General features: G+C 37.2%; 3 protein-coding genes, 1 long non-coding RNA gene and 1 pseudogene across 5 annotated transcripts; 2 read left to right on the forward strand and 3 right to left on the reverse strand.

Moving 5' to 3' along the window:
• Positions 1 to 356: 356 nt before the first annotated feature.
• On the reverse strand, positions 357 to 3,517 carry LOC120014233 (UDP-N-acetylglucosamine transferase subunit ALG13 homolog). The gene is made up of 4 exons (XM_038866174.1): positions 3,208 to 3,517; positions 2,167 to 2,378; positions 1,646 to 1,745; positions 357 to 929 (listed from the first exon to the last, which is right to left on the reverse strand). Exons 2-4 carry the CDS (start codon positions 2,344 to 2,346, stop codon positions 673 to 675), a joined length of 537 nt encoding a protein of 178 aa, XP_038722102.1. The 5' UTR covers positions 2,347 to 2,378; positions 3,208 to 3,517; the 3' UTR covers positions 357 to 672.
• A 242-nt stretch (positions 3,518 to 3,759) lies between these two features.
• Positions 3,760 to 12,050, reverse strand: LOC120004860 (annotated as a pseudogene).
• An 11-nt stretch (positions 12,051 to 12,061) lies between these two features.
• Positions 12,062 to 15,123, forward strand: LOC120002696. The gene is made up of 3 exons (XM_038851847.1): positions 12,062 to 14,039; positions 14,119 to 14,518; positions 14,604 to 15,123. The coding sequence occupies exons 1-3, from the start codon at positions 12,622 to 12,624 to the stop codon at positions 14,979 to 14,981; spliced, it is 2,196 nt and encodes a 731-aa protein (XP_038707775.1). The 5' UTR covers positions 12,062 to 12,621; the 3' UTR covers positions 14,982 to 15,123.
• Positions 15,124 to 15,414: 291 nt separating this feature from the next.
• On the reverse strand, positions 15,415 to 22,388 carry LOC120003529 (KH domain-containing protein At4g18375-like). 2 transcript variants are annotated; one of them, XM_038852799.1, is made up of 8 exons: positions 22,253 to 22,388; positions 20,716 to 21,309; positions 19,588 to 20,082; positions 18,582 to 18,821; positions 18,222 to 18,491; positions 17,412 to 17,467; positions 17,203 to 17,299; positions 15,415 to 17,024 (listed from the first exon to the last, which is right to left on the reverse strand). In XM_038852799.1, the coding sequence occupies exons 2-8, from the start codon at positions 21,286 to 21,288 to the stop codon at positions 16,893 to 16,895; spliced, it is 1,863 nt and encodes a 620-aa protein (XP_038708727.1). In that variant the 5' UTR covers positions 21,289 to 21,309; positions 22,253 to 22,388; the 3' UTR covers positions 15,415 to 16,892. The 2 variants fall into 2 exon arrangements, with proteins under 2 accessions (XP_038708727.1, XP_038709460.1); XM_038853532.1 differs by lacking the exon at positions 22,253 to 22,388 and adding an exon at positions 22,150 to 22,208.
• Positions 22,389 to 23,784: 1,396 nt separating this feature from the next.
• On the forward strand, positions 23,785 to 25,194 carry LOC120003602. Its single transcript, XR_005469361.1, has 4 exons — positions 23,785 to 24,544; positions 24,632 to 24,707; positions 24,811 to 24,842; positions 24,927 to 25,194. It is a non-coding gene; the product is annotated as an uncharacterized LOC120003602 (long non-coding RNA).
• The last annotated feature ends 596 nt before the right edge of the window (positions 25,195 to 25,790 follow it).

The following is a 25,790-nucleotide window of genomic DNA, read 5'->3' on the forward strand; positions in this document are numbered from 1 at the left end:
TCCCACCGGACTATGATATGATAACTAGAAGTCATCGGATTCATGTGAGAAGCCCATAAGTTAGTCAAAATCATAGTCTGCAGCCCAACCTCAGTACAACGGGCTGAAGCTGGTTGGGCCACTTCTGCTAAACTTTATAGATGATCATTGGGCCCAAAGGTAGCCCGACCCAGCAGATTAAAACAGGCTGTAGCTTTTTGGGCCACTTCAGCTACACTGCAGAGATATCATTGGGCCCAAATATCCCCCCACCCGGCCCACTAAAAGTGCGCCCTTGGGCCAACATAGTAGACCGTTGGCCGGGCTCCCAATTTAAGAGCTAGTCCTATGATCATAACCGCCCGGTAACATAGAGATAATTACAAAGGACTCCAGACTTCCATTCACGTGGATTGTTAGCATGAAACATAGATCACTCTTAAAGCAGAATGAAACCCCATGCCTTAGTTTTTCTTACGACCTAAGAGTGTACTTCCCATATCTCAAAATATAAATTATAATCTATACAAAAGGCTCGACGGAAACTCAATTGGACAGACAAAATGTCCTACACCAATGTTTGACACCAAAGCATGCAAATTGTCTATTGCAGAAAAGGGAAAAAGTATAGTAGGCTAGATGTGCGTACTCTGGAAGGTTGTTCTTCTCTGAGGTATTAGATTTTGCAATTTATCAGTCGTCTGGGAAACCTAGAAATCTGTTTATGTGCTTCACAACTGGTGTGGCATCACCCGGATGGTATGGTAGGAGGGAATCTAAATCCATGCTTGCTATTGTCTGTCGAAGTGTCTGAGGACCAGCACAATACAAATGTTTCCTATCTGCTAGTTCTTCAGCAAGTTCACTTTGATGATTGTCCATCAAATCTTCATTGACCACCACAATTAGAGGTTTGCCAAGCCGCAATGTCTCGAATATGCTTCCTGATCCTGAAATACAACCATAACCATTTATTTAAATCCAAATGACTCGAATAATTTAAAGATCTGCCCACACAAGTCTGACGAGCAAAAATTCCCTCATGAATTATAAGCTACATTATCACATAATGGCTCAGATAAAGTGATGAGTGACTGGTTAGATATTCAACAACCAAATAGATGCATTCTTACTCAGTTTCGTCGAAGTTATCTGCATGTGAGTTAAAAAAAAAAAAAAGCGTACAGACTTCTGCATTGAAGGAAGATAGAAGAGGTTTGAAATTTCGAAAAATGGGCAAAGGTCGCATCTCTTAATATCACTTTGGTAATAATGAAATGACAATAAGATGTAATATGCTGGATGTTATGTGCCAAAAGTTGCTAAGATCGTCAATCGAGAGTAATAGCAAGATACGATGTAGTTTGACTACTTGGACAGCTTACAACATGCATCCATCTATGTGCCTCCATATACAGGTAATTATACTGGATTTTATATATACTGGAGTTATAAACTTGTAATACCAATTAATATAGTGAACACAAGTAATTAAAGGATTCGTTATGCCACTTCCAATTCCTAGCACATGCTTCCAGGGTAGAATAAGCACTTACCGTATTCCAACAAAAATGCTAGTCCCTATTATGCCAAGAATTAAGCCACAGGGGGAAGGAAAAAAGAGAAAAAGAGAAATGAATAATATCAGGCAGTATCAAAAGCATACCTGCATGGCTAATTACAAGAGATGCTGATCTCAGATAGTCTGCAATGCTCGATGAAAAAGTGAAGTACTCGACGCTCAGAGTACCGTCTCCTCCCACAGACTGCAATGAAATAACTCAAAGGCATAAAATGAAAGCACTCTGATATTTTACAAGAGAAATCAAAGCACAATTATTGATTTAAATGGAAAATTTCTCAACAAAAAAAGGATTTAAATGGAAACATATCACTATATCAGTTATCCTGAAAATTACATTTGTTGGTGAAACAAGGGAACCTAGACAAAATATCAGACCCCCAACCAACAGAAGGCACGTACAAATAAATAATAATCTTTAGTTGACTATAAGGCTTCTTTCTTTGATACATGATAAAAATTAGTCAAGTATAAGGACAATTTACGAGGACTGTATGCAAATTTTTTTTTGCTCATCACAAACTTGCAACAATAGAGACAGTTTCAAGACTGCAAAAGAAACCAATAACAAAGATTCACAAGTCACTTAGCAAACATAGAATTACCTTCGTGGGAGTATGGGTTCCTCGCCCCATTTGAATGAAAAGGTGTGTATACCCTCTCCTCAACAGCTCCTCTTGAACTTCCTTGGTATCCACTGCTCTAACAAGTGCATCAAAACATGTTGTGCCAACTGTTACAAAAACAGTCTTCTTGAATTTCTCACCATCCTCGGCATTGTCCATCTAAGATTTAAGTATAGGCCTCCTTGATTACTCTGTTTAATAAGTACATAGAATTCAATAGAAACTGGTTTCATTAAACTTACTTTCTGGAAACAAAATTGGCAGTAAACAGCAACCAAAAAAAAAAAAGAAAGGGAATTAATATTAATCATGACAAGTGAAACATAATAAGAATCTAACCATTAAAAAAAATGTTTTTGGAACTTTTCGTGTACCAAGCCTGAGGCCAAATACACACTACCTTCAATTGAAAATAACATATGGCTACACATTTTTAAGTAATTAAAAAACGAGCCATGACGCACTGTTAGCCTCTGATGCAGACAAACGATGATCTCATTTGCACATACACAACTAAGTTAGAAAGAGAAGTTAGCTTTATCATACTCCAAATACATCTGCCATTATCCCAGACTCTATTGAACAACTGAATTTACAATCCCAGCATATAAATGCGTAATATTGTACATTAATCAAGCACTCCAGCACCGTAATTCCAAGAAACCATCAGTAGCAGCCAACGAAGAAGAGCGAATGATGAATAAAGAGGAAATAATGTTCGTATTTGGCCATCAATTCACAAACATATAAACCAACCTGAAATCTGAAGCAATTAACCCCACAATCACTGATTTTCCAGTGGAAGCAAAAACACAGTGAACTACGTGCCAATAATCCTAAGATCACATCAAATCTCCATAACTGAATTTTCCCTCCCATGGAAAGCAAGTTGGCAAAAAATTAACAAAAACAAAAACAACAAAAAATTTGAAATCTAAGCATAAAACCCTAAACAATGTCAGCCGTCAATGCAAGCAAAAAAAAGGAGATGGATAATCCTAGTAGCCTTACGTCCCATACCTTTCACGTGAAGAGTGACTCAGGTTGCGAATTGATAGAGTTGAAGATAGAAAGCTGAGTACGGACGAGAGGGAGAGGCTGGGAGATGTCCGACGCAGAAAGAGGAGAAAGCGGGAGGCTATCGTAGAATTCTCTAGGGTGGCTCTGCCCGGTCCCGACGAGTTTCCCGTCAACGTTGGTTTAGCTGAACTCAGGAACCGCAGCCTAGCGTTTACCTGATCCTCATCGTTGCCCTCGACCAAGGGATAGTTTTGCAATTCTCAGTAAAAGGTAACTAAAGCCAAACATTCCCACTCCAAATAAATAAGTTTGTACATCAGTCAGTCACGCCGTATGCATCCGAAGTTAAGGTCAAATACAATATTTTTGTCCCATTTTAAATCAGGGCAGAATTCAATCACAAAAATTTTGTCACATTTCAGTCCAAAGTCGAATTTTAAACATATAACTTACAAAATAGAGATGACATGCACGGCCCAAATTGGTTTGGGATTTGCAATTGTTCTACCGTTATTGACTTACTGTAATTTTCCTTAATCTCCAGTTCTCCACTTGAATGTCAATAATTATTTTGTATTTTATTTTATTTTATTATAAGGTTCTATTGATTATTTCAATTAATTGTAATTGGTTTACATCTGGTTTGATCAATCAAATAATTCCAAAATCTAATTCGAATTAGGATCCATACATGTAAATATTTTACAAATTTATGATATTTTCCAGCCTCGAACCTAGAGAGAACCAATATTTTGTCACCCCTAGAATGCTTCCTCTCACACCAAAAAGACCCAAAACAAAAACTAGCATATTATCCTCCAGTCTCGAGCCTTTCTTGAGAATACAAGCTTCATCACCGAATAGTCCCAAATTGTGGGTCGCTAATCAAAACTTGCGAGACATCTGGAAACAAGATAGAGACATGTAAGCAGCAAATCTACGCAACTACATACAGTAATTAAAGACGCTGAATTCAAAGAGAGAATGCTTGATATTAGAGTAATCGTAGAACAGCTAAAGCTTCCCAGAATTGGTGGCATTCCATTATAAAATCCAGCTACAATCCAAAATTTTCCACAGTTAGAGGTTAGATGAAATTGTTTTCCAAGCTAAACTGCTTAGAAGGTCTTGGGGTTTACTTTCTGGAGGTGGTGTTGAATGATTATAGATTTTTTGAAGGACAAGCCTGTTTTGAGAGGAGAAATACTTTCCATGTATATATGCAATGCAATAAGAGGAATATTACCGATATTATTGCATTGAGCTACGAAAATGCGTAGTTATAGATCGGTATCTGAAGAGCAATACAAGTTCCTCCCACAACGGTCACAAACAGAAGAATCAGCTTTGGAGACTTTCTCAGGCTTGACCTTATGCAGTTTTGGCAGATCAATATCCAGAACATCATGAAGTGTCTTTGATGCTTCTTGGAGCTCGTCCGTGCTGAAGGTAACACATCAATTCAAACGATCATAAGATAAGTGATCACGTACAATTTACGAGCATCAGATTTAGCATTTGACTAGAAGACAGAATATTCGAAACCACTATGATCTATAATATCCAAGTTTACCTTCTCCCGCTGTATGTTCTATAGCAACACGTTTGGTTTTTTCAATATCTATAGCCACCGGTTTGCTAAGATCAACAATGTCAAACCATTTAGACCAGAGTTGCAGAACCATTGTAATGTACTCAAAGGAACTTAAGAGATTTTGTCTCCAGATCACGCTACCATGGTAGATAAGTGATTCCCTCATCAATTACCTCTAAACTAAAGAGCATTGCTAGTTAAATCCTATTTGCAATTCATAATCTAGCAAGAATAAAACAAACAACTATTTTCCATATATCCATCAAAAATTAAATCAGCCACACCTTATTTAGCATGAGAATCAACATAATACTCATGAATGTTCACATGGAAACATTCTGTAAGGAAGGCATCATCGACGATATGGTGCTTGTACAAAACTAAACATTCAGTAACATTGGTCTAGAGCATATTTACCTCATGGACAGTGGAGGAGTCTACCGAACAATAGTATCACGGGTTGGTTTTGCAAGAATCCCTCTCTCCTTCAATTTTAAACAGATGTCATATGCTGAAACAGGGAACAAGCTCTTGCTGTTGAACTCCACAGCATTGAACAACCCTCTTCCACGAACTTCCTTAATGTAGTTTGGAAATTGCTGCTGAATCTCAACTAGTTGATGCCGAAGCTCCTGTCCTAATTTGGCCGATCTGTAAGCAAAAGAACATCAAGTAACGGAATAAAAACAGCTATATTTTGGACAAGAAATATGTATAAGATAGGACCATGGAAAAATGGCAAAGTGACGCTACTTATATATTAGTATATTTGTTTTTATATGAATTGTTTGTTCCAGACTTCCTGTAGTGGCGCGCCATAACTGAATTTGGCATAAAAATCCATGGAATAGAAATAAGTTCAAATATAATAATTAATGAACACAACAGGTATCATGCACAGCATGATCAGTAGCTATCTGCCAAACTACAATGCTCACTAAATGCACTTTAACAGATGAGTTGATGCAGAGGGCTTACAGTTGGACACAAAGATTTCTTGATGCAGCATCTTATGAGAGCAATATTTCAAGTCCTTGGGTTCAGGGTTTGGTTTAGGGTTAGGAATTTCTCTCCATTTTAGTAGCTATTAATCTTCCAATAACTAATATATATGATATCCCAAACATTGAACATGAGACCTACTCATCTCCCAATTAATTAATATCTATGTAAACAACACAGCGAAAAATAGATTTGATACCTCTCAGCAAGCCCCTCATTTCTGATCACATCTAGCGAGGCAATGGCCACAGCACTAGCCAAAGGATTCCCCCCAAAGGTGCTGAGAATATAACAATTTAAAAACAAAATCACAATGAGCTCATGGAAGAGAAATCCATGCTGCAATTCCACAGAGGTATCAGAAAGAGTATCATAGAACTACAGAAAAACTACAGACAAGACTTTGGAGAAGGGGATATTGAAATGTAACTGAAATGCATTACATGTAAAATTCAGAAAAAAAAAGAAAAAGAAAAGCAGCTTCTTCCAAGTAGAGCTTCTATCAAAATATATATTTTGCTAAATCTCTACTGCTCTCTCGGCCCATTTAAAACATATAAAACACAACCTGCCTTGACAAACATCTCGGCTATTCATTTATTATGAGTCCACTATTTAACATCAGCTATTATGGCGCAACATCCCAAAATAAGTTCATTCACAAAGCACAACCAAAATCCAAAAAGTTTCCAATCATCCAATTTCCGTCATAAGAAGTTTTTAATGATAAAATCAAGTTATTGACTTATTGTTTATGGAAAGAGGTACCAAATCAAATATCTTTCAACTGTCAGAACCATGATAAGATCTTCCTGAAAAAAATGGAGAAATATTGGTAATTGATCGCTGAGGCTTGATTTGATGTGTCATATCCTTATCTAGCAAGAAGAAAATTAAAGATTGAAAGAAAAGCAACCATAATTGCGAACCTTCCATGCTCTCCAGGTCGAATGCAAAGCATGACATCTTTGTCTGCAAGAACGGCACTTACAGGTATAACTCCTCCACCCAATGCTTTTCCGAGTATCTGAATGAGCCAATACTAGAGTAGTTGTTTAACAAATGGGATTGTATGAAAGAGAGGTCTATAGAATGGTTAATTATAACCAATGAGAATAGGCATGGGTAAACAAAGATGAACTCCCCGCCAAAAACTGACATGTTTCAGGTGAAATAAAACCAATGATTTTTTCACCAAAACAATTACGGGTAAAACCCACTTGGAATAATACATGTCCTTCATGCTGTGTCTAAAATTTCTTCAGGCAGCCCAGACATTCAGACTTGAGCTAACTCTTCATCATATTAAAAAAATTCCTCACCAGAAACCAGATTTTGCATACGAGGAAGAGAATAAAGTATGTCTTTGGGCCAAGTTGCCAACCTTTACATATATTTTAAACGATTAGCTCAAGAAAATGGACAATGTATTAATGCTTTTTCTTTGTCTGGAACAATCTAGGATTGTGATCACAGAATAATTTTACAGTAAACTAATGAAAAAAAGAAAAGAAATTAGGAATGCTTTTAAAGAAATAAAACAATAATGAACATTAATCATAAAAAAATGTAAATAACACCATGCACAAGGGTCCCATAGTGGGCGGGGTCGGGGACAGAGAAAATGTATGCAAACTTGAACTCCGCATATTATGTGGCGATATTGTTTCAGCCTTTCAGGAATTGAACCATCAAAGAAAAAATCAGAGAAAATTAAATAGAATAATCATTCAGTACTTTTGAGTTGGCCTTTGGAAAACACCAAACCTCCTACATTTTCAACTTTATATCAGGTTCTTGTCTGGTTGTTGGTAAATATAAATGGCAGAAAAATACTGAGGGTCAAGAAGAAGAAATGATATGGAAAAAGACTGACACAATGGAAGGATATAATGGAGGAAATATTTTTAATTTATTTTATCTTGAGACACGGGGATTCAGTGTCAAACATTGAGAGTTACCTTCTGGCTTGACCTCTTAATTTACAAAAGCTATAAAAATGCCATTTTAAAATATGCACGTACCGAGTTTGATAAGTCATAAGAGGGAAAATCCTCTGCTGACTTACATATTGATGGCCAAGGTCGAAAAGTTTAGGGGAAAAACAAGGAAAATTTTAGTGAGCTGAGTTAACAGGCCATGTTATTGCACCAGCATGAGTTGAAGAAAGAGATAAAATGAGTGAAATGTTCACAAAACTATTGGGTGGGTACACTCATTAGAACCGAAAAAGAAGAGAATGTCTTACCACTACATCTGGGCGAACTTCTTCCCAATCACAAGCTAGCATTTTCCCTGTCCTTGCTAAGCCAGTTTGTATTTCATCGGCAATCATTAAGATATTATACTTAGTGCAAAGATCTCTGACAGCTTTTAAATAACCATCTGGAGGAATTATAACCTATCCACAGAGAAGCACAGAAAAAGCATTGTTATTGATGAAAAGGAGAGAATTCATATATGAACTTCACATTCAACTCCAAAACAAACATACCCCAGCCTCCCCTTGAATGGGTTCAAAAAGGAATCCAGCTATTCGATCTCAATTCTCTGTGCTCCATGGCAAACAATAACTACATTTAGTTAAAAAAATATTAATGTTGCCAACTTTTACATGTGAATATGAAGAAAAATTTATGCAACTCCAAGCAAAAAGGCCTCAAGTAATGTTGGAACACAAAATAAAGAAGCATCATAAGATTTTAGAAGTATGATAAAAACAAATATCGGTATATGCAAACCTTTGAAAATTTTCTCAAGAGAGGCTTTGTCACCAAAATCAACTTTAAGATGGCCAGGCAACAATGGGCCCAAACCACGAGTAGCCTCATTGTCACAGCTCATCGAGATGACAGCCAATGTACGGCCATGGAAACATCCACAACAAGAGACAATAATGGCCCACACATCGCTTAGTTAAGTAGTGTAAATGTCCAAAAAAATCAACTTAGCTAGTCCCTAAAACATAAATATGAATGCTGAAAAGATGAAAGAGAAAAAAAAAATTATCATACTCCGTTGTACTCCTGGACCAGAAATAAACTGTATAGAAGACCGAGAGCAAAAACTAAAGCAAGAATATGATTCTAGTTAAGGCTAGTCACCAACAAGCATGAAGCAATGAACTAAAATAAGCAATGCTATATTCCTCAATTTTTCCACTATCTACAATATAACCGTATCCCATGTCTTAGATATATTCAGGGGAAGTAAAAGATAAAAGGCAAACAAAACCCATGCACAAGGATCCCGCGGTGGACGGGGTCGAGGACATACAACTATTCAAGAAATATAAAGACCTTACCCCCACATAATATGTTAAGAGACCGTTTACAGGAATAGAACATGTGACCTCTAGGTTGCAACTCTACCACTTAGCCACATGTTTGTCTTAATCCTCATTTGCACAAACTCAATAGTAGCAAGAAAAAATTCTTGAACTTCTTCTTTACCCTAAGCTTCAGTTGTTTGATTTCTCATTTATATTACTTGACCCCCACATGGCCACATGCATCGTATCAACCCTAAGCTTATTATTAATTCATAAAGCCCATGTGGATTGTGGACCCAATGAAACAAGGACAATCAAGGACGGCATCCCACAATCCCACTTGACAACCTTAAATCAATTGAAAGAACTGACCTTCTCCATATAATGTAATTTGAAGAATGCAAACAAACTCAGAATGTATTTCTCTCCACAAGCATCATTCTCAAAGATTTATACCTCATCTTTGGGAATCTTTTTCTTCTCATAACCCCATTTCCTTGCCAGCTTCAGAGCAGTTTCCACACCCTCTGCACCAGTGTTCATAGGTAGAGCCATATCATAACCAAACATACTTGTTACACACTCTGCAAATATTGGAAATCTATCGTTGAAGAAAGCCCTGGAGCTGAGAGTGAGCCTCTCTGCCTGCTCTTGCAGTGCTTTCATGATCTTTGGAAGACAGTGACCCTGCAGTGGGAATATTTGAAGTTAATAAGTGATGTCCATCTCGAATTCAACATATCTTTAAGGGCCTCACCAGTTCAGAAATAGTCCATCATAAAATGGAACACGTTGATTTTAAGAAAAGGGAGTACTTGTAGTGGCGGCAAAGGTACTTTTTATTTTCTGAACACCCATGGGTAGTAGATACTGTTGCTACCGAGGGAAATTACCTGATTAACTGCAGAATAAGCTGAGAGAAAATCCAGATATTTGTTGCCCTCTGGATCCCATATGGATGATCCCTTGGCTTGAGAAAACACAATGGGAACGGGGTGGTAACTGCAATTGATTAGAGATGCAACTTAAAGTCAGTACCAACTACATGATGAATCAAAACAGATAGCACATAGACCATCCAGCAATGACGACCTTCATATCATGCTTTGTCAGTGTCTAGCAAAAGCCAAAAATGAAGAACCTAAAGTGATAATAGCAGATTGCCAGATTGTGTAACAAATTATTAGATGTTTGCATGCGCGGGGAGAATGTCTAAATCCATCAACAAATTATCAATTCCGTTCCTCTAGTCTCCTACGAATATAACAATCAAGTAGAGCATACAAAACTCACATTTTGAATTACTGTGCAGGAGCTCAAAAACCTCCCCTCAACCCCCACCCATGCAACACCGCACCACCCAGGGATAGACGTGCAACAGAAACTGAAATTGAAATTGAAATTGAAGACGTCTCTCTAAGAGCAGCCATGTCTCGAAGCATTAGAAGATAAGAAAATCAGAAACCAAAACACGAAGAAGAATTAGATGTCGATATCGGAAAAGAATTCTCGAATAGGCAACAATTATTCGAGAGAGAAACAGGGGGAGGGAGCTAACTTGTGGGCGCTGTATTCGTTCTCCAAGTTGATGAGTTGTTGAGAAGAACAAGGGACACTGCCTTCAGGAAGAGCACCAAAACTCCTCCTGCTTTCCCCGCAAACTCTCTTCATCAAACATTGCAAACTCCTCCTCGTGCTCGCCATGAACAAATGGATTGATTTACACGATTGAAGATCAGCAAAAATAGTAATAAGATTCAACTATCAAATTCAATACAACGAAATTCTAATAACAAAAGGATCTTCCCACTCCTGAATCCGGTTCTCACAAAGTTCCACCCACCATCTTCTGTTATTTCCAACGACTGTCGTTACGAAATCAGCGTACAAAGAGGCACGCAACCCAAAGCATATCCAAATCCCAGTCCAGCCGTACGGCGCGCAATTGAAAATTCCACATTTGGCCCTCCATAATCATCAAAATTAAAAAAAATTAATTTAAGTTCTTCGGTTGGCTCATTTCATAATTGAACTTTTACTGCCCATTAAGAATTATATTTGTTGTCACAAAAATATATTGCCCGCAAATGGGAGTTAGTACTAATCACAAATATCCAATCTGTTTATCAATTTTGGATCCATTTATCAGTTTAGGATCCATACAATTTACTAAACAAATTGAACATCTGATGTGCGGCCACTACAGTAACTTCTACTACAAGCATCCTCGTCCATTGAGTACACGTGACACTATCCGATTGTGTGTGATTGCAACTATAGTGACTTCTGCTATAAGAGCGCTCATCTGTTGTTGAGTACACCACGTGACACTATCCAGATAACATATGCCAATCTAGTTCGACGTTGAAATTTGAATATCAAACAAGAAAAAGAAACGAAACAAAAGGTAAGAGCTACCTAACAAATACTCTGCATGTGAAGAGGCTGGCATTTGAAGAAAATAAGCAAACAACAATCAATGAAAAGCATCGAAGGATGAAAAAAAACATACATCAAAGTTCGAAAGCTAGTCAGGAAACATACATGCCAGGTAACTGCATAATCATCAGCTCGGACATCAGATATATATATATTGCAGCAAAACGTTCTTTGCTCATTACATGTATATCAACCAATGAAGTACGATATTCTAACAATGTTCCACCTCTATAGCAACAGTGCAATAATAGAAACTAACTGTTCGCCAATAAAAGAATTTTCAATTCTCATCAGACCCTTCTCCATTGGCATTCAGATGCATGGACAAGTCGAGGGTGGGAATCAGAGGGAAGGGGAAGAATATGCATTCCCATATCGTATTCTATGCAGAGCATATAGACCAGATAGACTAAAGAACCAGATACCATACTTACTGTAAGGCTCCCTTCATCAGCAAAAGTAATCAATCTATATTAAGCAGAGCTCGCCTAGTAAGATCATGGATTACTGTGAAAGTTTAATGCGACAATCAAGAACTACATACAAGGTAGTCAAAATCGCGCTTATGCTCGTAAAATCGCTCGATCTTACGATCTTACCTAAGATTTCGAGTAGAATAGTGGTAAACTCGTTGCCACATCAAGATCGACGCAGATCGCGCTTAAACTCGTTAAAATCGTTAAAATCGCGATTTTATACACGATTTTAACGATCTTGAGAACTGTCCTTATAAGCCTATGTGTTAGACTGGGCCTTATTTTTTGGGCCAATTTTTATTATTCTGAGTTCTTATATTATTCTGGCCCAATTCAACCTTAGCCCAAGTTCTTATGTTATTATGGCCCAATTCAACCTTAGCCCAAGTTTTTATGTTATTCTGGCCCAATTCAACCTTAGCCCAAGTTCTTATACAGCCAAGCCAACTCCTTATTACAGTTCGTGAAATTTCTAACCTAGAATACTTCATCGACTGAGAACTGAGAAGACGCCGACAAGTGGTCCTGGAGATGATGCAATAGTGATCTGATACTGAAGTTTCTCTTGACTCTGTGACTATTCTACACCTCGACCATTCTGGTATGCAGTTCTTTGATTTTCAATTAATAAAATGTCAACTTCTGGTTCTGGAAATGCAACTGCAAGTATTAGGAGAAAAAATGCTTCAGGGAGTAGAAATGATATAGGATGGGAATATGGTATTGAGGTTGGTCATGATGCAAAGAAGGTGCAATGTAAATTTTGTGCCAAAATTAGCAGCGGAGGTATATATCGTTTTAAGCATCACCTTGCTTGTACAAACGATAATGTAGGAGCTTGTCGAAGTGTACCCGATGATGTGAGGAAGAGAATGTTGGAGATTTTGTCTCAAGGTATGGAAGCTAAGGAAAGGAAGAGTTTGTTGCGTCAACATGAAATTGGGAGCTCAGTTAGTGAAACACTACCTGAGTCTCAAACTAGGATGACATCAGCTATGTATAAGGGTAAAGGGAAAAAAAATTCTACTCAAGTGACCATGAATGAGCTATTCAAGAAAGATTTGAGAAAAAGTGCATGTAGAAGTATTGGGAGGTGGCTTTACACTTGTGGTATTCCTTTCAACACAGTCAGAAGTCCAGAGTTCACAAAAATGTTTGAAGAGGTAGCTAGACATGGTCCTGGTTTTAAAGCTCCCTCTTACCATGAAGTTAGGGAGACTATGCTCAATGAGGAAGTGAAGGAGACGAGGGATTACATTGAGATACATAAGGCTGAATGGAGAAGAGTAGGGTGTAGCATTATGTCTGATGGCTGGACAGATAAAAAGAGGAGAACAATATGCAATTTCTTGGTGAATAGTCCTAGAGGGACTGTCTTTTTGGAGTCCTTGGACACGTCAGATTTTTCAAAAACAGCACAAAAAATTTTTGAGTTGTTGGATAGGGTTGTTGAGGAAGTTGGGGAAGAAAATGTTGTGCAAGTGATTACTGATAATGATGCATCTTATAAGGCGGCAGGTTCATTGTTGATGGAGAAGAGGAAACATTTATTTTGGACACCATGTGCAGCACATTGCATAGACTTGATGTTGGAGGATTTTGAGAAGAAATTGAAGGTCCATCGTGTGACTATCAAACAAGGTAGGAAGATAACCACATACATATATTCCAGAACATTGCTCATTTCCATGTTGAAACAGTTTACCGAGGGGAGAGATTTGATTAGACCTGCTGTTACTAGGTTTGCTACGGCATATTTGACTTTAGGATGCCTTAGTGAACACAAGGGTGCATTAATGACTATGTTTTCATCTTCAAAGTGGAAGGAAAGCAAGTTTGTACGCACTGAAGAAGGGAAAGGGGTTGAAAACATTGTACTTGATAGTAGATTTTGGAGAGATGTTGGCATATGTCTTAAGGCTGCATTACCATTGATGAAAGTGCTTCGCTTGGTGGATTCGGATGAGCAAGCCGCTATGCCTTTCTTATATGAAGAGATGGATTGTGCAAAGGAGAAAATTCAAGCTAATTTCAATAATGTGGCAAGAAAGTTAGTAAATTTAGTAATTTTTCCATACCATATGCATTGTAATTTTTCAAATACTAATTATTTTATTTTTTGGTTGTAGTTATACGCCTATTTGGAAGATTATTGATGAGAGGTGGACTAAGCAACTTCATAGGCCATTACATGCTGCAGCCCACTATCTAAACCCCCGAATTCATTATCGTCCAAGCTTCAATCCTAATGATAAGGAGGTTAAAAATGGGTTGTTTGATAGCTTGGATACGTTGGTGAAGGAACGAAATGAAAGAAATACAATAATCTCACAGCTTGATATATTCCATCATGGTCAATGTATGTTTTCTAGGATTGATGCTAGGGATTTATTAGAGAAAAAGCATCCTGCTGATTGGTGGAACACTTATGGAGATGATGTTCCCGAACTTCAAAGATTTGCTATTCGAGTGCTTAGTTTAACTTGTAGCTCTTCTGGATGCGAGCGTAACTGGAGTGCATTTGAGATGGTAAGATTCGAGTTTATTTTTTAAGTTTGTTTGTTAAATGTTAGGAACTTCAATACTTCTCAATTAACTCATTGTGTGGTTTTAGGTTCATACCAAGAAAAGGAATCGTCTTCACCAAAAGAAGATGAATGACTTGGTGTTTGTGATGTACAATTCCAAATTGAAGAATAAGAAATTTAGAAGTATGGAGTTGCCAACCTTTGAAGATATTGGTTCAGATAATGAATGGATCACGGAGGGAGGTGTGGATGTTCCTTCTCCTAATGAGGATGTCAATGCTCAAATTGTTGAACCGGTTGGAAATGATGGGATTCATGATATGACAATTGAACTTGATAGCAACCCAATTGAGGATGAAGATATAGAAGAAAATGTGAATATGGAGGAGGGAGAGGGAGATGAATATAATGGGAGTGATGGTGGTGGGAGTGGTGAAGATGATGATCTTGATGATTTGTGTTAATTTATTAGTTTGTATGTTTGTTGTTGGAACATGAGATTGAATTTATGTAGCATGTGTTTAATTTTTAGTATGTTTGATTGTTAGAACTTTGAACATGTATGGCATTATCTAATTATTATTGCATTATGTTATTCTTGTTACATGTCTTAGGATTGCAAAATATGCTTATTTTTACATTGTATGTAAAATCTTACGATTTTACGATTCGATTTTGCGATTCCGATTTTACACCCCTTCTCCGATTCCGATCCGATCTTACGTTTTCACTACCTTGACTACATAGGCAACCAGAACTTTCAACAAGGAAAGCATTATGGTACATTGGTACTGAACATTACTTGCTTCTGGTATGCTTTTTTTGAGGTAGGGGTAAGTAAGAGGATTTTAAATTAGAAACTATATGACCTCAAAACAGTAGCAAAAAGAACTGTACTGCCTCCAAATTTACCCATTTTGTGGTGCCACAAGATATATAGCAAAAAGTGTGAATTTTACTGAGAGAAGTGAACATTGATGAATAGAGCAAAGAGAATATTGACAATGCTGAGAAAACCAAACTGGAAGGGCAACAGTTACTGATATTGATAAATTTAAAAACGGCATAGAGATACTTTATGCAACTGAGTTAGTGTCTCGGAAGATAACTACTGTATTGATGTTTGTTGAATGGACCATATGACCATATCAACTAAGAACCTAGACTAAAAAGCATGAGTTTCGTAGAACATTAAGAAACGATTGATAACAAGAGATGAAAAAAGTAATTTCATCGCATCAACATTATCCAGTTAATACTGTAGAGAAAAGGACCAGAAAATAAAAAGCAATGTCACTAAATCAAGTCCTTTCATGATCGAAAATCGAGTGATGAGGAGCAGTGCCGGTAAGTCTTTCAGAAGAGTAGGATTGATGGGGAAAGACGAATTTATACGATCGTTAAACAGAGTATCCCCATCTAGGAGAACTTCTGCCTATATCATCATCATCTGCCTAAGAAGAACAAGGAAACCATCAAAAAGCCTGAAGCAAGAGCCAACTTACAAGTTTTTTGTGGGGGCTGGGGGGGGTACCTTCAGAAGGAAAAGTTCTTTCATGTCCTGCACTAATGAAAATAAACCATGGCAATTTTTGACATACACCATGGAGTGTTGATTTCATAAGATACATGACGTGAGATCTAGAGAAGCATCACTGACGGCTTTAAAGTCTGAAAATCAAGTAGTGTTTTAAGATATAGGGATTAATGCCCCCTTTCTGAACTCAGGAAAAAATAACCGAGTACAAAAGAAAGGATGATGAAAGTCCATTCCACAGGGCTTTTGTACTTTTTTTAGCTCCTGAAGTGAATGCATTGTTTTAAGCTACAATATTAACGCAAACGAGGAATGAGGAAGAAAAGATCATTAACAAGCATCCTACTTTCATCATTGATAGAAAACATCCTTCAGACAGGAGACTGAGACAAGAACATGATCACATGGGCAGAGAAATTATCACACAAAACTCATGAAGTTGACCATTATGGTAACTAAAAAGTATTTCCTTGTGCGATAATCAAGTTTATAGAGCATAACAATGCTGGAAACAAGATGAAAGCGCACAAAGTAAACGATAAGCCCAGATATAACAAGATGCAGAGAGAATGACCCTACAAAGCTCTAGGATACCACAATTGGAGAAGAACTGAAGAAATGGTGGAAACCTACAACCCACCACTATAAACCAGCAGTGAACCTTCCAGCCTGATCACTGGGTATATTGTTGGGAAAGGAAACACGAGTCCATTTGAAGAAGCCTAGAAAACAAAGTCCTCTCTAGAATAAAAAGAAACCATGGAGAGGAAACTTTCGAGGGGAACAATTCCAAGATTCTAACTATGCACCTTCAGATATCAGGAACTGTCCTTAGTCCTCAGGTGGCCATTATAAGCGCCTGAATCATATTCTCAGCAGTCCGCTTCTGCTCAGGTGTGCCAGATATAAGAGCAATTCGATCACCCCGAGAAGATTTGGTTTCAGAAAGCTCTATCATTGCTCCAGATAACTGAATGGAAACAGGCAAGCATGAAATGGTATTTCAGAGGAGAAAAATCTGTAAAAAACCTATTCAATCAAATGATAGACATTCTAGCCAAATGCAAAAGATTAAAAACTATCAAGACTTCAAGATAACAAATCCAGACATTTCATTCGATGAAATAACAAGAGTGAAGATGAACCACCTTTCTAATGTTGGCTATATTTGCTCCTCCTTTGCCCAGTACTTTGCCCACAGCATTAGCAGGGACCAGCATCTCAAGTGCTGAAGGTGTAGGCGGCCTACATGGCAGTATGATACAAAAAAAAAATTAAGTTCAGGTTGGAGATATAGAAGGCAAATAATGAATAAATCACATATCATAGAAGTTATAAATGAATTCAATCTACTAACCCTCCATACAGCTTTGATGAATATGAAGACACAGAACCATAGCCATTTCCTCCAACCTGATAGAGAAAAAAACAACAGTGACACACATGTCGCAGACAATTAGCATCCAATAGACAATATTCAAGTCTTGCATTAAATACAGAGGCAAACAACAGTTAGAAAAGCAGCATCGTGAGTTATCAAGAGTGTAAAAGAGAATAACAGTAAAACCATGCTCCACAGCTTGAGCCCGCCAGAATAATTACAGTACAACTACTGAACCACACACACACACATGGTTAATTGACCGCCTAAGGAATAAACTGAAAGAAAAACACACGGACCATCAAGAAAATGATAATCAGATTATTATTTTATGAGTTATAATTAAAGAGTTCATTATAATTTTGGTCGATTAATACTGCCTCATGAATCACGCACACATGATTCCTGCTGATCAACAGACAGCAAACAAACCATATAGCTCATGCAGAAAAACCACACTTGCCAGTTGCCACATAACAACGTTTTACTACTTCAGAAACATAAAAACAAAATTATAGCATTTACAAACACATACACACAATGCCCAGACTAAGACAATTAAACACAAGTTCTCAAAACATGCACAAAATAATTACTGAAGAATAAAACAATCAAAGTTGCTAGAAAAGTAACAAATTATTTGACAAGGCATTATAATAACTCCCCTCCACATCAATGACTAACTACCGGAAAATCTCAACAAAACTTAAAAACTACTGACGATGGCAAGGATACAGATACAGCTTTTGATGGCAGTTGATTTAGAGGTTACTAGTATTAACATACCGACGACAAAGATCCATATCCATAGAAGTTGCTTGAAGAAAGTAGTCCCAATCCACTTCCAAGTTCAGCCCTCTGATCATAGCCCAATGGTGCAACTGGTGGAATAGAGGAGAAAATAGATGGCATTGAAATACCAGTACTGCCAGAAGATAGAGAATCACCACCAACAGAAGGGTTATGATGCCCATCCTTATCCTTCAGCACACCATCTCTGAGCCTCAGAATTATCTGGATAAGTGCATCCCTAACACTAACCACTTCCCCAACCACCTAATATAATAAGGTAGATGGTCAACCACAACAATCAAAATAACAAACTAAGAGAAGATATAAAAGTTGGTCGATATTTATCAAGCAAACCTCAATAAGTTCATCATTGATGTCAGCACGCTTAGGCTTATTGCCTTTTGATATGCGGATATCAGCTTTAGTTCTCTTGCGGATTTCATTTATATGTGAACCACTTTTTCCAATAATACACCCGATAACTTTAGATGGAACAAGAAGCCGCATATTAACAATAGAATCATCGTCGTCATTTATCTTCCCTTGAAGCAACAAAACAGCTTCAACTGCCATAGACTTCAAATCATCAGGCGACTGCCAAACAATAGACATTTTAAGATCAATAAATGTTGCATACAAAGAAAACCAAGCTCGAGCGTATCAGCAGAACAAGAGTAAATGATCTGTCAACTAGTGCAGTGAAGAAATTTAAATGCCTCCATAGATAGGAACAATGAACGTTTCATACTACAGCTACTTTAGGTAAAATAATATGAACATGTTTTCTAACCACTTTCACAACCGAGAATGGAAGGGAAAATAACCAGTTTTCTAATACATTTGAATAGATTTGACAGCTTTAAATCTTACCAAGCAGATTGCAAAATGGTGACTCCAGGGAAATATTGTTCACCAAAAACATAAATAGTCCAAATATAATTACAGAAGACCAAAATAAAAACACATTCAACACGCAAGCCGGAAAACCTGTATGGTAGTAACTAGTAAAGTACTGAACCACTTGTCCGTCATTGTAGCTAACTAGCTATCACAATATCACAATAAACTATTGACATCTAGGGGGAAATGTCTTTCTAAACTCTCTCCTTACAATCACCATTGGAAATATAAACCTTCTCATGAGGGCATGAATGTATAAGCCCCATGCTGTGTAAAATATGCAATGGCATGTTACTTTAAAAAGAGAAAATAGAAAAAGAACAGAAAACTTAAGCTGAATAGAGTCAAACTCAAAATTAGTAAACACTAAGAATATTGTACAATTATGTGGGTCTCTAAAATCAGATCTTTTTGTTTACCACTAAGGGGGAGAAGGAAAATAGGAAAGGGGTGAAAATACCTCTGTTGCGGTGATGGTAATGACGCACTCATCTCGATCATGTTTAGTATCATCGACCTCGACATGAGCAGCACTATCTTGCCTTATACTTTTAATGGTACCCCCTCCCTTGCCAATGACACGCCCAATCTTGTCAAAGGGGCACAAAACTTTTATAATTAACTCCTCAGATCGTGAGGGACCACCAAAACCAGGAGTTACAGGCATGGCAGAAGAATAAACAGGCCAGGAATTACCCGTGTCCCCAAAACCGTGAAGATCAGGAACATGTGCAGCACCTAAAATCGAAGAAAGTGATCTAGAAGAAAGCAGAGAATCTGCATTAGGATACAACCCAGCTGAAGGATAAATAGAGACATCTGAGGGAATAATAATGCTGGGAGGGGTGTCTGGTATGGTGGTCTCCAGAGAAATCTCTTCCCTAGGTGAGAACTTATACATGATTGTAGAAACTGCAAATAATGCCTTCTTCACAGCCTCTGAATCACCACTCATCTATTTACAGGGAGGAAAATTTACTCTTAGAATCCACAAAAATTGCCAATAACTTTTTCTCAACAAAACAGGAAATTAAATACAACGAACTTATGGAAGACGATCAAAGACAAAATAAGGCCCAGATAATTCAAGTCCAGCAAACAAGTGTAACTATAAAACAGTTGTAAAATTTCATCAAATAACAGTTATACATATTTTTTTATAAAAAATAACAATCAAGAAAGAACCTGGAATTAGCAATTCAGGCCATATTACTACTTAACATACGTAATATACATTGTCCATTCAATCCCCTTAAGAGACAAAACACTTTGGATGAGATACTTCAAACCTAAATGTTATTCTGATATCATTTACCCCACCCTTACAAAAGAAAAGAAAACCCTAACAAAAAAACCCCTTAAACTGGCCAGAAATATGGATTCCAGGATGCCAGAACGAAAGTACAAATAGTATTAACACATTATAGCATGCCAGTGGAGCCTCATTCAACAAAGCTTTCAACCCTAGGCAAGACCCAATGGTTAAATTGAACCACAAAATTCATTCACTAATAACTTCCTAAGTTTCAGTTCTACCACTAGAAGAACATAACTGCAAAAGTAATATAGTGAGACAACAGATACTTACATGAAGGAAGTTGTCAAAGTCCATTGCACATGCATGAGTTGGGTCATTAGTGTCCTTGGCTATCACCTTAATGCTAGTTCTGGTCTTGCTTCTCAACTTTTTTATTGTTGCCCCTGCCTTTCCAATGATATTTGCAGACTGACTTGACGGCACAAGAATCTGGCATTCCTCCTTGTCAGCTTCCTCAGCAGTATAAACTGCATTAGAAATGGCAGCATGAACCCTGAGAAGCGCATCCTGAGCAGAGCATAAAGGCTCTTTCGCATTGAATTCATCATCAACCTCGACATCTTCCTTCTCCTTAACATAGCAGTAGATTGTTATAACCCTATTCTTGGCACCCGGAAATGGATCCATCACCTTAATTTTTGCCCTTGTCTCTTGTCTTATGGAATTGATCACCTTTCCGCTTTTACCAATTACACTTCCTATAACATTATCTGGGCATAGGATTCTATAAACAACCAATTCATCATTGCCTCTTTCATCTCTATCATTAAACCGTCTCTTCTGATTCTTGTTGTCACCATCATAATCCCTCCGGTTATGATATCGTTTCCCACTTCCCCCCATTGCCGGGATACAGATTGCCTCCTAGAAGCAAAATAGAAAAATTCGAAACTCAGAGAAACATAAAGGTAACAAATTAAATATACTCCCCTCCAATCCCCTCCCTCTGACCCCTTCGCACAAAAATTATTCACGACGGTTGTTATTGGCAGAACAGTTTAAGAGAAATCAAAATGCAAAACAGTATATAGGGAAGGTGTATTAAGGGCTGCAATTAAGTAGAAAATTCTAGTCAAGGAGACGAGGAGTAAGAAGCGGTCAAGCAGGGCGAGGGGTTCGTATTCCAATCCCACTGAACAATTAAAAAAAAAGTTCTCAATTATACTTTTCTACAATCAAGTAAAGAGCATTGAAATATCGAGCCAAACAACAAAACATATTTCGAAATTACTAAAACATCTGGCACAAAGTCCATGACATTGTAGACTAAAAATACCTCAACCTCAAGGTATAACATGATAAGGACAAAACAGATGAGTAACCGGTCATTGAGGTCAGTTGATTTTGGGCACAAACGCTAGTGAAATTATCCATGGAACCAATCAAACAAAGAAAACATAAGAATACCCACAAGTAATATCCAAGTTGCTGCGAAAGATACCTCTTCTTTTAATCAAAATAAATATACTGCTACAAAAGATAAGACGATTATCAGGAAAGGAAAAGAAAAGGAAAAAGAAAAAAGAGATGAGACATACCAAAAAAAACTGAAATCAAATATAAAATATTCATCAACTTTAAACTCGACATAATAATATGAATGACGAAATCAACCAAAATCTTTAGGAAGAATTGTACCCGCATACGAACGAAGAAAAAACCTAACTATAATCACATAAAAAAATCAACAATTTTAAGCACGACCTGGTTTGGGTGACGATACCAACCAAAATCTTCGCAAAAATCGTAGCCTAATAGGATCAAAGCAGAACCTTAGACACACAGAGACAAGAGGGGAGAGATGTACCTTTGCGAGCGAGCGATCTTCGGATTCGCAGGGAAAGTCAAATTCTAGCGCCGGAGTTTTCTACTGGCTGTCTGACTGGGAGCAGAAAAAAATGGTTCGGTTAAATTTTTTGTTGGGCGACACTAGGGTTCGCTATGTGGTGCATCATATATTAATGGGTCATAGATAATTTTGATAGTAATATATATTATTATAGATAATATATATTGGTAGAAAATGATAATATGTTTTTGAAATGTTGATAGGTATTTAGTGTTATTTTATTGGTAACATATATAATGTTAAAATAACTATAAATTACGTGTAGGGTATTATGTATTTAAATTGTAATAAATTAAAGTAAATAGAAAATAATTTATAATAATAAGAAAAATTTAAATTAATTGAATCAAATAGAAATATAAGTTAGATATTTCTTTATTGGGTCTTTTATATGAAACCTAAAACTAACATTTACGTTATCGTCACTCTCGCTTTCCATAAGGCAATGAGAAATTAATATGGACTCCATATACAGAGTTCAATTACAGTCTCTACAAATGTGTGAGCTGAAAATCAATGGCATAACAGAAAAATGATAGCAAAATTGTTTCAAAATTGTTGAACTTTGGACAATTTCAAAAGTGTCATAATATGGTCATAAAAGTGTATCGGAATTCAAGTACGAAAATTATTGTTTGGTGAAGCTGAACAATATATGCTACTTTAACCATATATTGTGGTCCAAAATGATTAACCAAACGGGTTGATTATAGTTGCACCATATATGATTCCAAGCAACCAAACAGCAACTTTTTGAGACAAAAACAATATATTGCCCAAAATGAAATGGTCCATTTTGAGTAGGGATGGCAGCGGATAGGGTAACGGACGGATATTTGATATCCATATAGTACCCGTAAAAATTTTGTCCAAATCCGTACCCGCCATTTACCCGCAAATATTTTGCAAAATACCCTTCATATCCGCACCCGTCGGGCACAAGTAATAACCGCCAAACATCCGTACCCGCTAATTTCATTTACGAATGGGTATTTAACGGTTAACGGGCTGATAATAACCGCCAAATACCCGTACCCGCACCCACTTACCCGGCCAATAGGGTTTCCGGTTTTGAATAAGATCAATGCATGAGAATACCTCAATACCACCAATTAATTAGGTAGGACTAAAAGTGTTCCTGTGTCGGGTAAACGGGTAGTGGGTAAATGGGAGTGCTCCCCCATACCCGCGCCCGCACCCTCTTGGATAAAGATCTTCATATCCATATCCACTAATTTTACTCATTTATCCGTACCCAATGGTGCGGATAAACGGATATCCACCGGGTACGGATAAAATTGACATCCCTAATTTTGAGACCATTTTGAGACCATTTGGGGATATTTGTTTCCTATTTCCATTTATAACCCTGCTTTTTATATGGTTTGACATTAATACCCATCTAACTTCTTTCATCAATCATGATTGATTGAAACTCTCGATTTTAATTTTCTTCTTCTACTCTGTTTTTTAAGGCATGAACAGTTCGTTGCCACACTTGCATTGCCAAGCTTCAGTGTAGTACTGTAATGGCATACTGAATCCGGGTTGAATTGGAACGTGAACCGGCATACAAGGGAAGCATCTTCCGCACTTGGATCTACAAGTGGGTGGGGAAGAACCCAGCCCGCCTAGTCTCCTCTGGGTCAGAACCCGCGAAATTGGATCCGACCCACTTCCTCTCTCCTCCTCTTCTCTTCACCTCTCTTCTTATTCAGTTGTGGGCGACGTCCGACAACGACAGTTTAGCATCCCCAATCCGAACACTTTGATGCTAACCCAGTTGTGGATTGTCATCCGGTTGTGAATCGAATCTTTTGGTTGTTAACTTCCGATCGGATCTGCAAGTCAATTTTTTTTATTGTTACCAAAAAGGGTCAATTAGGCCCTTAAGCTTTTTTTTTGTCAATTGAACCCCTCAACTTCAACAGGTGGGTCACATTTGTCCTTCCATCCAATAACTATTAGAAATCGCTGATGTGGACACTAATTTCTGACATGTCATTGAATTTTTTAAATAATTCTAATTTGTGGAGTTATTGACATGGAATTTAATAAAAAAATAAAGTAAAATTATATTATTACAAAAACGAAATCGTATTAGGGTTGAAATAGCAAAACCCCAATTCCTATTGGGTTGATGATTCAGACCTTCATCGCTGCGCAACTCTCAGGCACAGCACATAGTATAGGGTTCTTGTAGCTCGAAATCTTGATTCAGTTGCAGACCGAGTTTCAATCCTTGCTCAGGTATGAGTATTGTGTTCGTTTTTGGGTTTTGGCGTAGGTTTTAATTTGTTATGTCCCTTTCTTTCTGATTTCGATTTGGGTTTTCAGATTATTGGATGAAGAGAGAGGAGAAAGCTTATTTGATGAAGATTCTGATGCTCTCTGCTCTCTCTCTCCTCTGCAAGTTCGTTCTTTCCCCTTCTCTGCTATCTCAAAATTGATTATTCTATGTTAAGATTGTTTCAAAATTTTCGGATATTGATCGCATTTATTTTCTCCAAGCAAAGGATCTGCGTGTTTGCTGCTTGTCTGGTCGCTGGTATGACTACAAGGCATTCAGGCTCCTTTTTCTATTTGTTACTTTAATTATAATAGAAAATTAAAGAAATGTGTTTGTTTACAGTGATATGTGGAGGAGCTTAATGGGTGATATTGTGATTTATATAGCTGGGTTTCAGAGCTATGATGCAAGAATATATGTATCACGGTGTTGTGAACTTGATGGTTGTTATGAGCTGCTATTTGCCCAGACTTTGCATTTTTATTTGGGACAGAGTGTGACTTCATATGTATGAATTTAATGTTTATTTTGGATATATATTGTTTTGTTGTTAAATATGGACATCTATTAGCTTGGATGTTGTTTTTTGGCTTGCAACAGTAAGATACGTTTATGATGTCGTGTGATTAAGGGGTCGTTCGATCCATTTTTTCCAAATTCAGGGCCTTAATTGAACCGGCCTGACTACTTTAAGGGCTTCGATGACCCTAAAATAAAAGGTAAGACAATTATGACAAATATTAAATATACTAAATGGGCAAAAATTTAATTTGACACGTGTTAAATTTTTATTGGAGGTTGTCCACGTGGAAATTGATTAAAATTAAAAAAATTACACGTTAGCAAGTTAATTGCCACATGTGCACCGTTATAACGGAATAGTAACCAAAGGGCTTCTTTGACCCGCCTGTTGAAGTCGGGGGCTCAATTGACACGAAAAAAAGCTTAAGGGCTCAATTGACCATTTTTGATAACTTTGAGGGCTTTTACAATACTTATCCCTTGTTATAATAAATAAATTTGTTATATTCAATACACTTACTAAATGCATAATACCCCTACATGTAATTTACACAACAATTTTAAGACAATATATACTATCAGTAAAAGTACAATCAAATATCTATTAGCATTTCAATCAGCATATCTGCTATCATTTATTATATATAATATATGCTACAATATATGTTACTGTTAAAATTGTCT

Source organism: Tripterygium wilfordii, chromosome 1 (assembly GCF_013401445.1).
Source record: "Tripterygium wilfordii isolate XIE 37 chromosome 1, ASM1340144v1, whole genome shotgun sequence".
Classification (NCBI taxonomy): Eukaryota; Viridiplantae; Streptophyta; class Magnoliopsida; order Celastrales; family Celastraceae; genus Tripterygium; species Tripterygium wilfordii.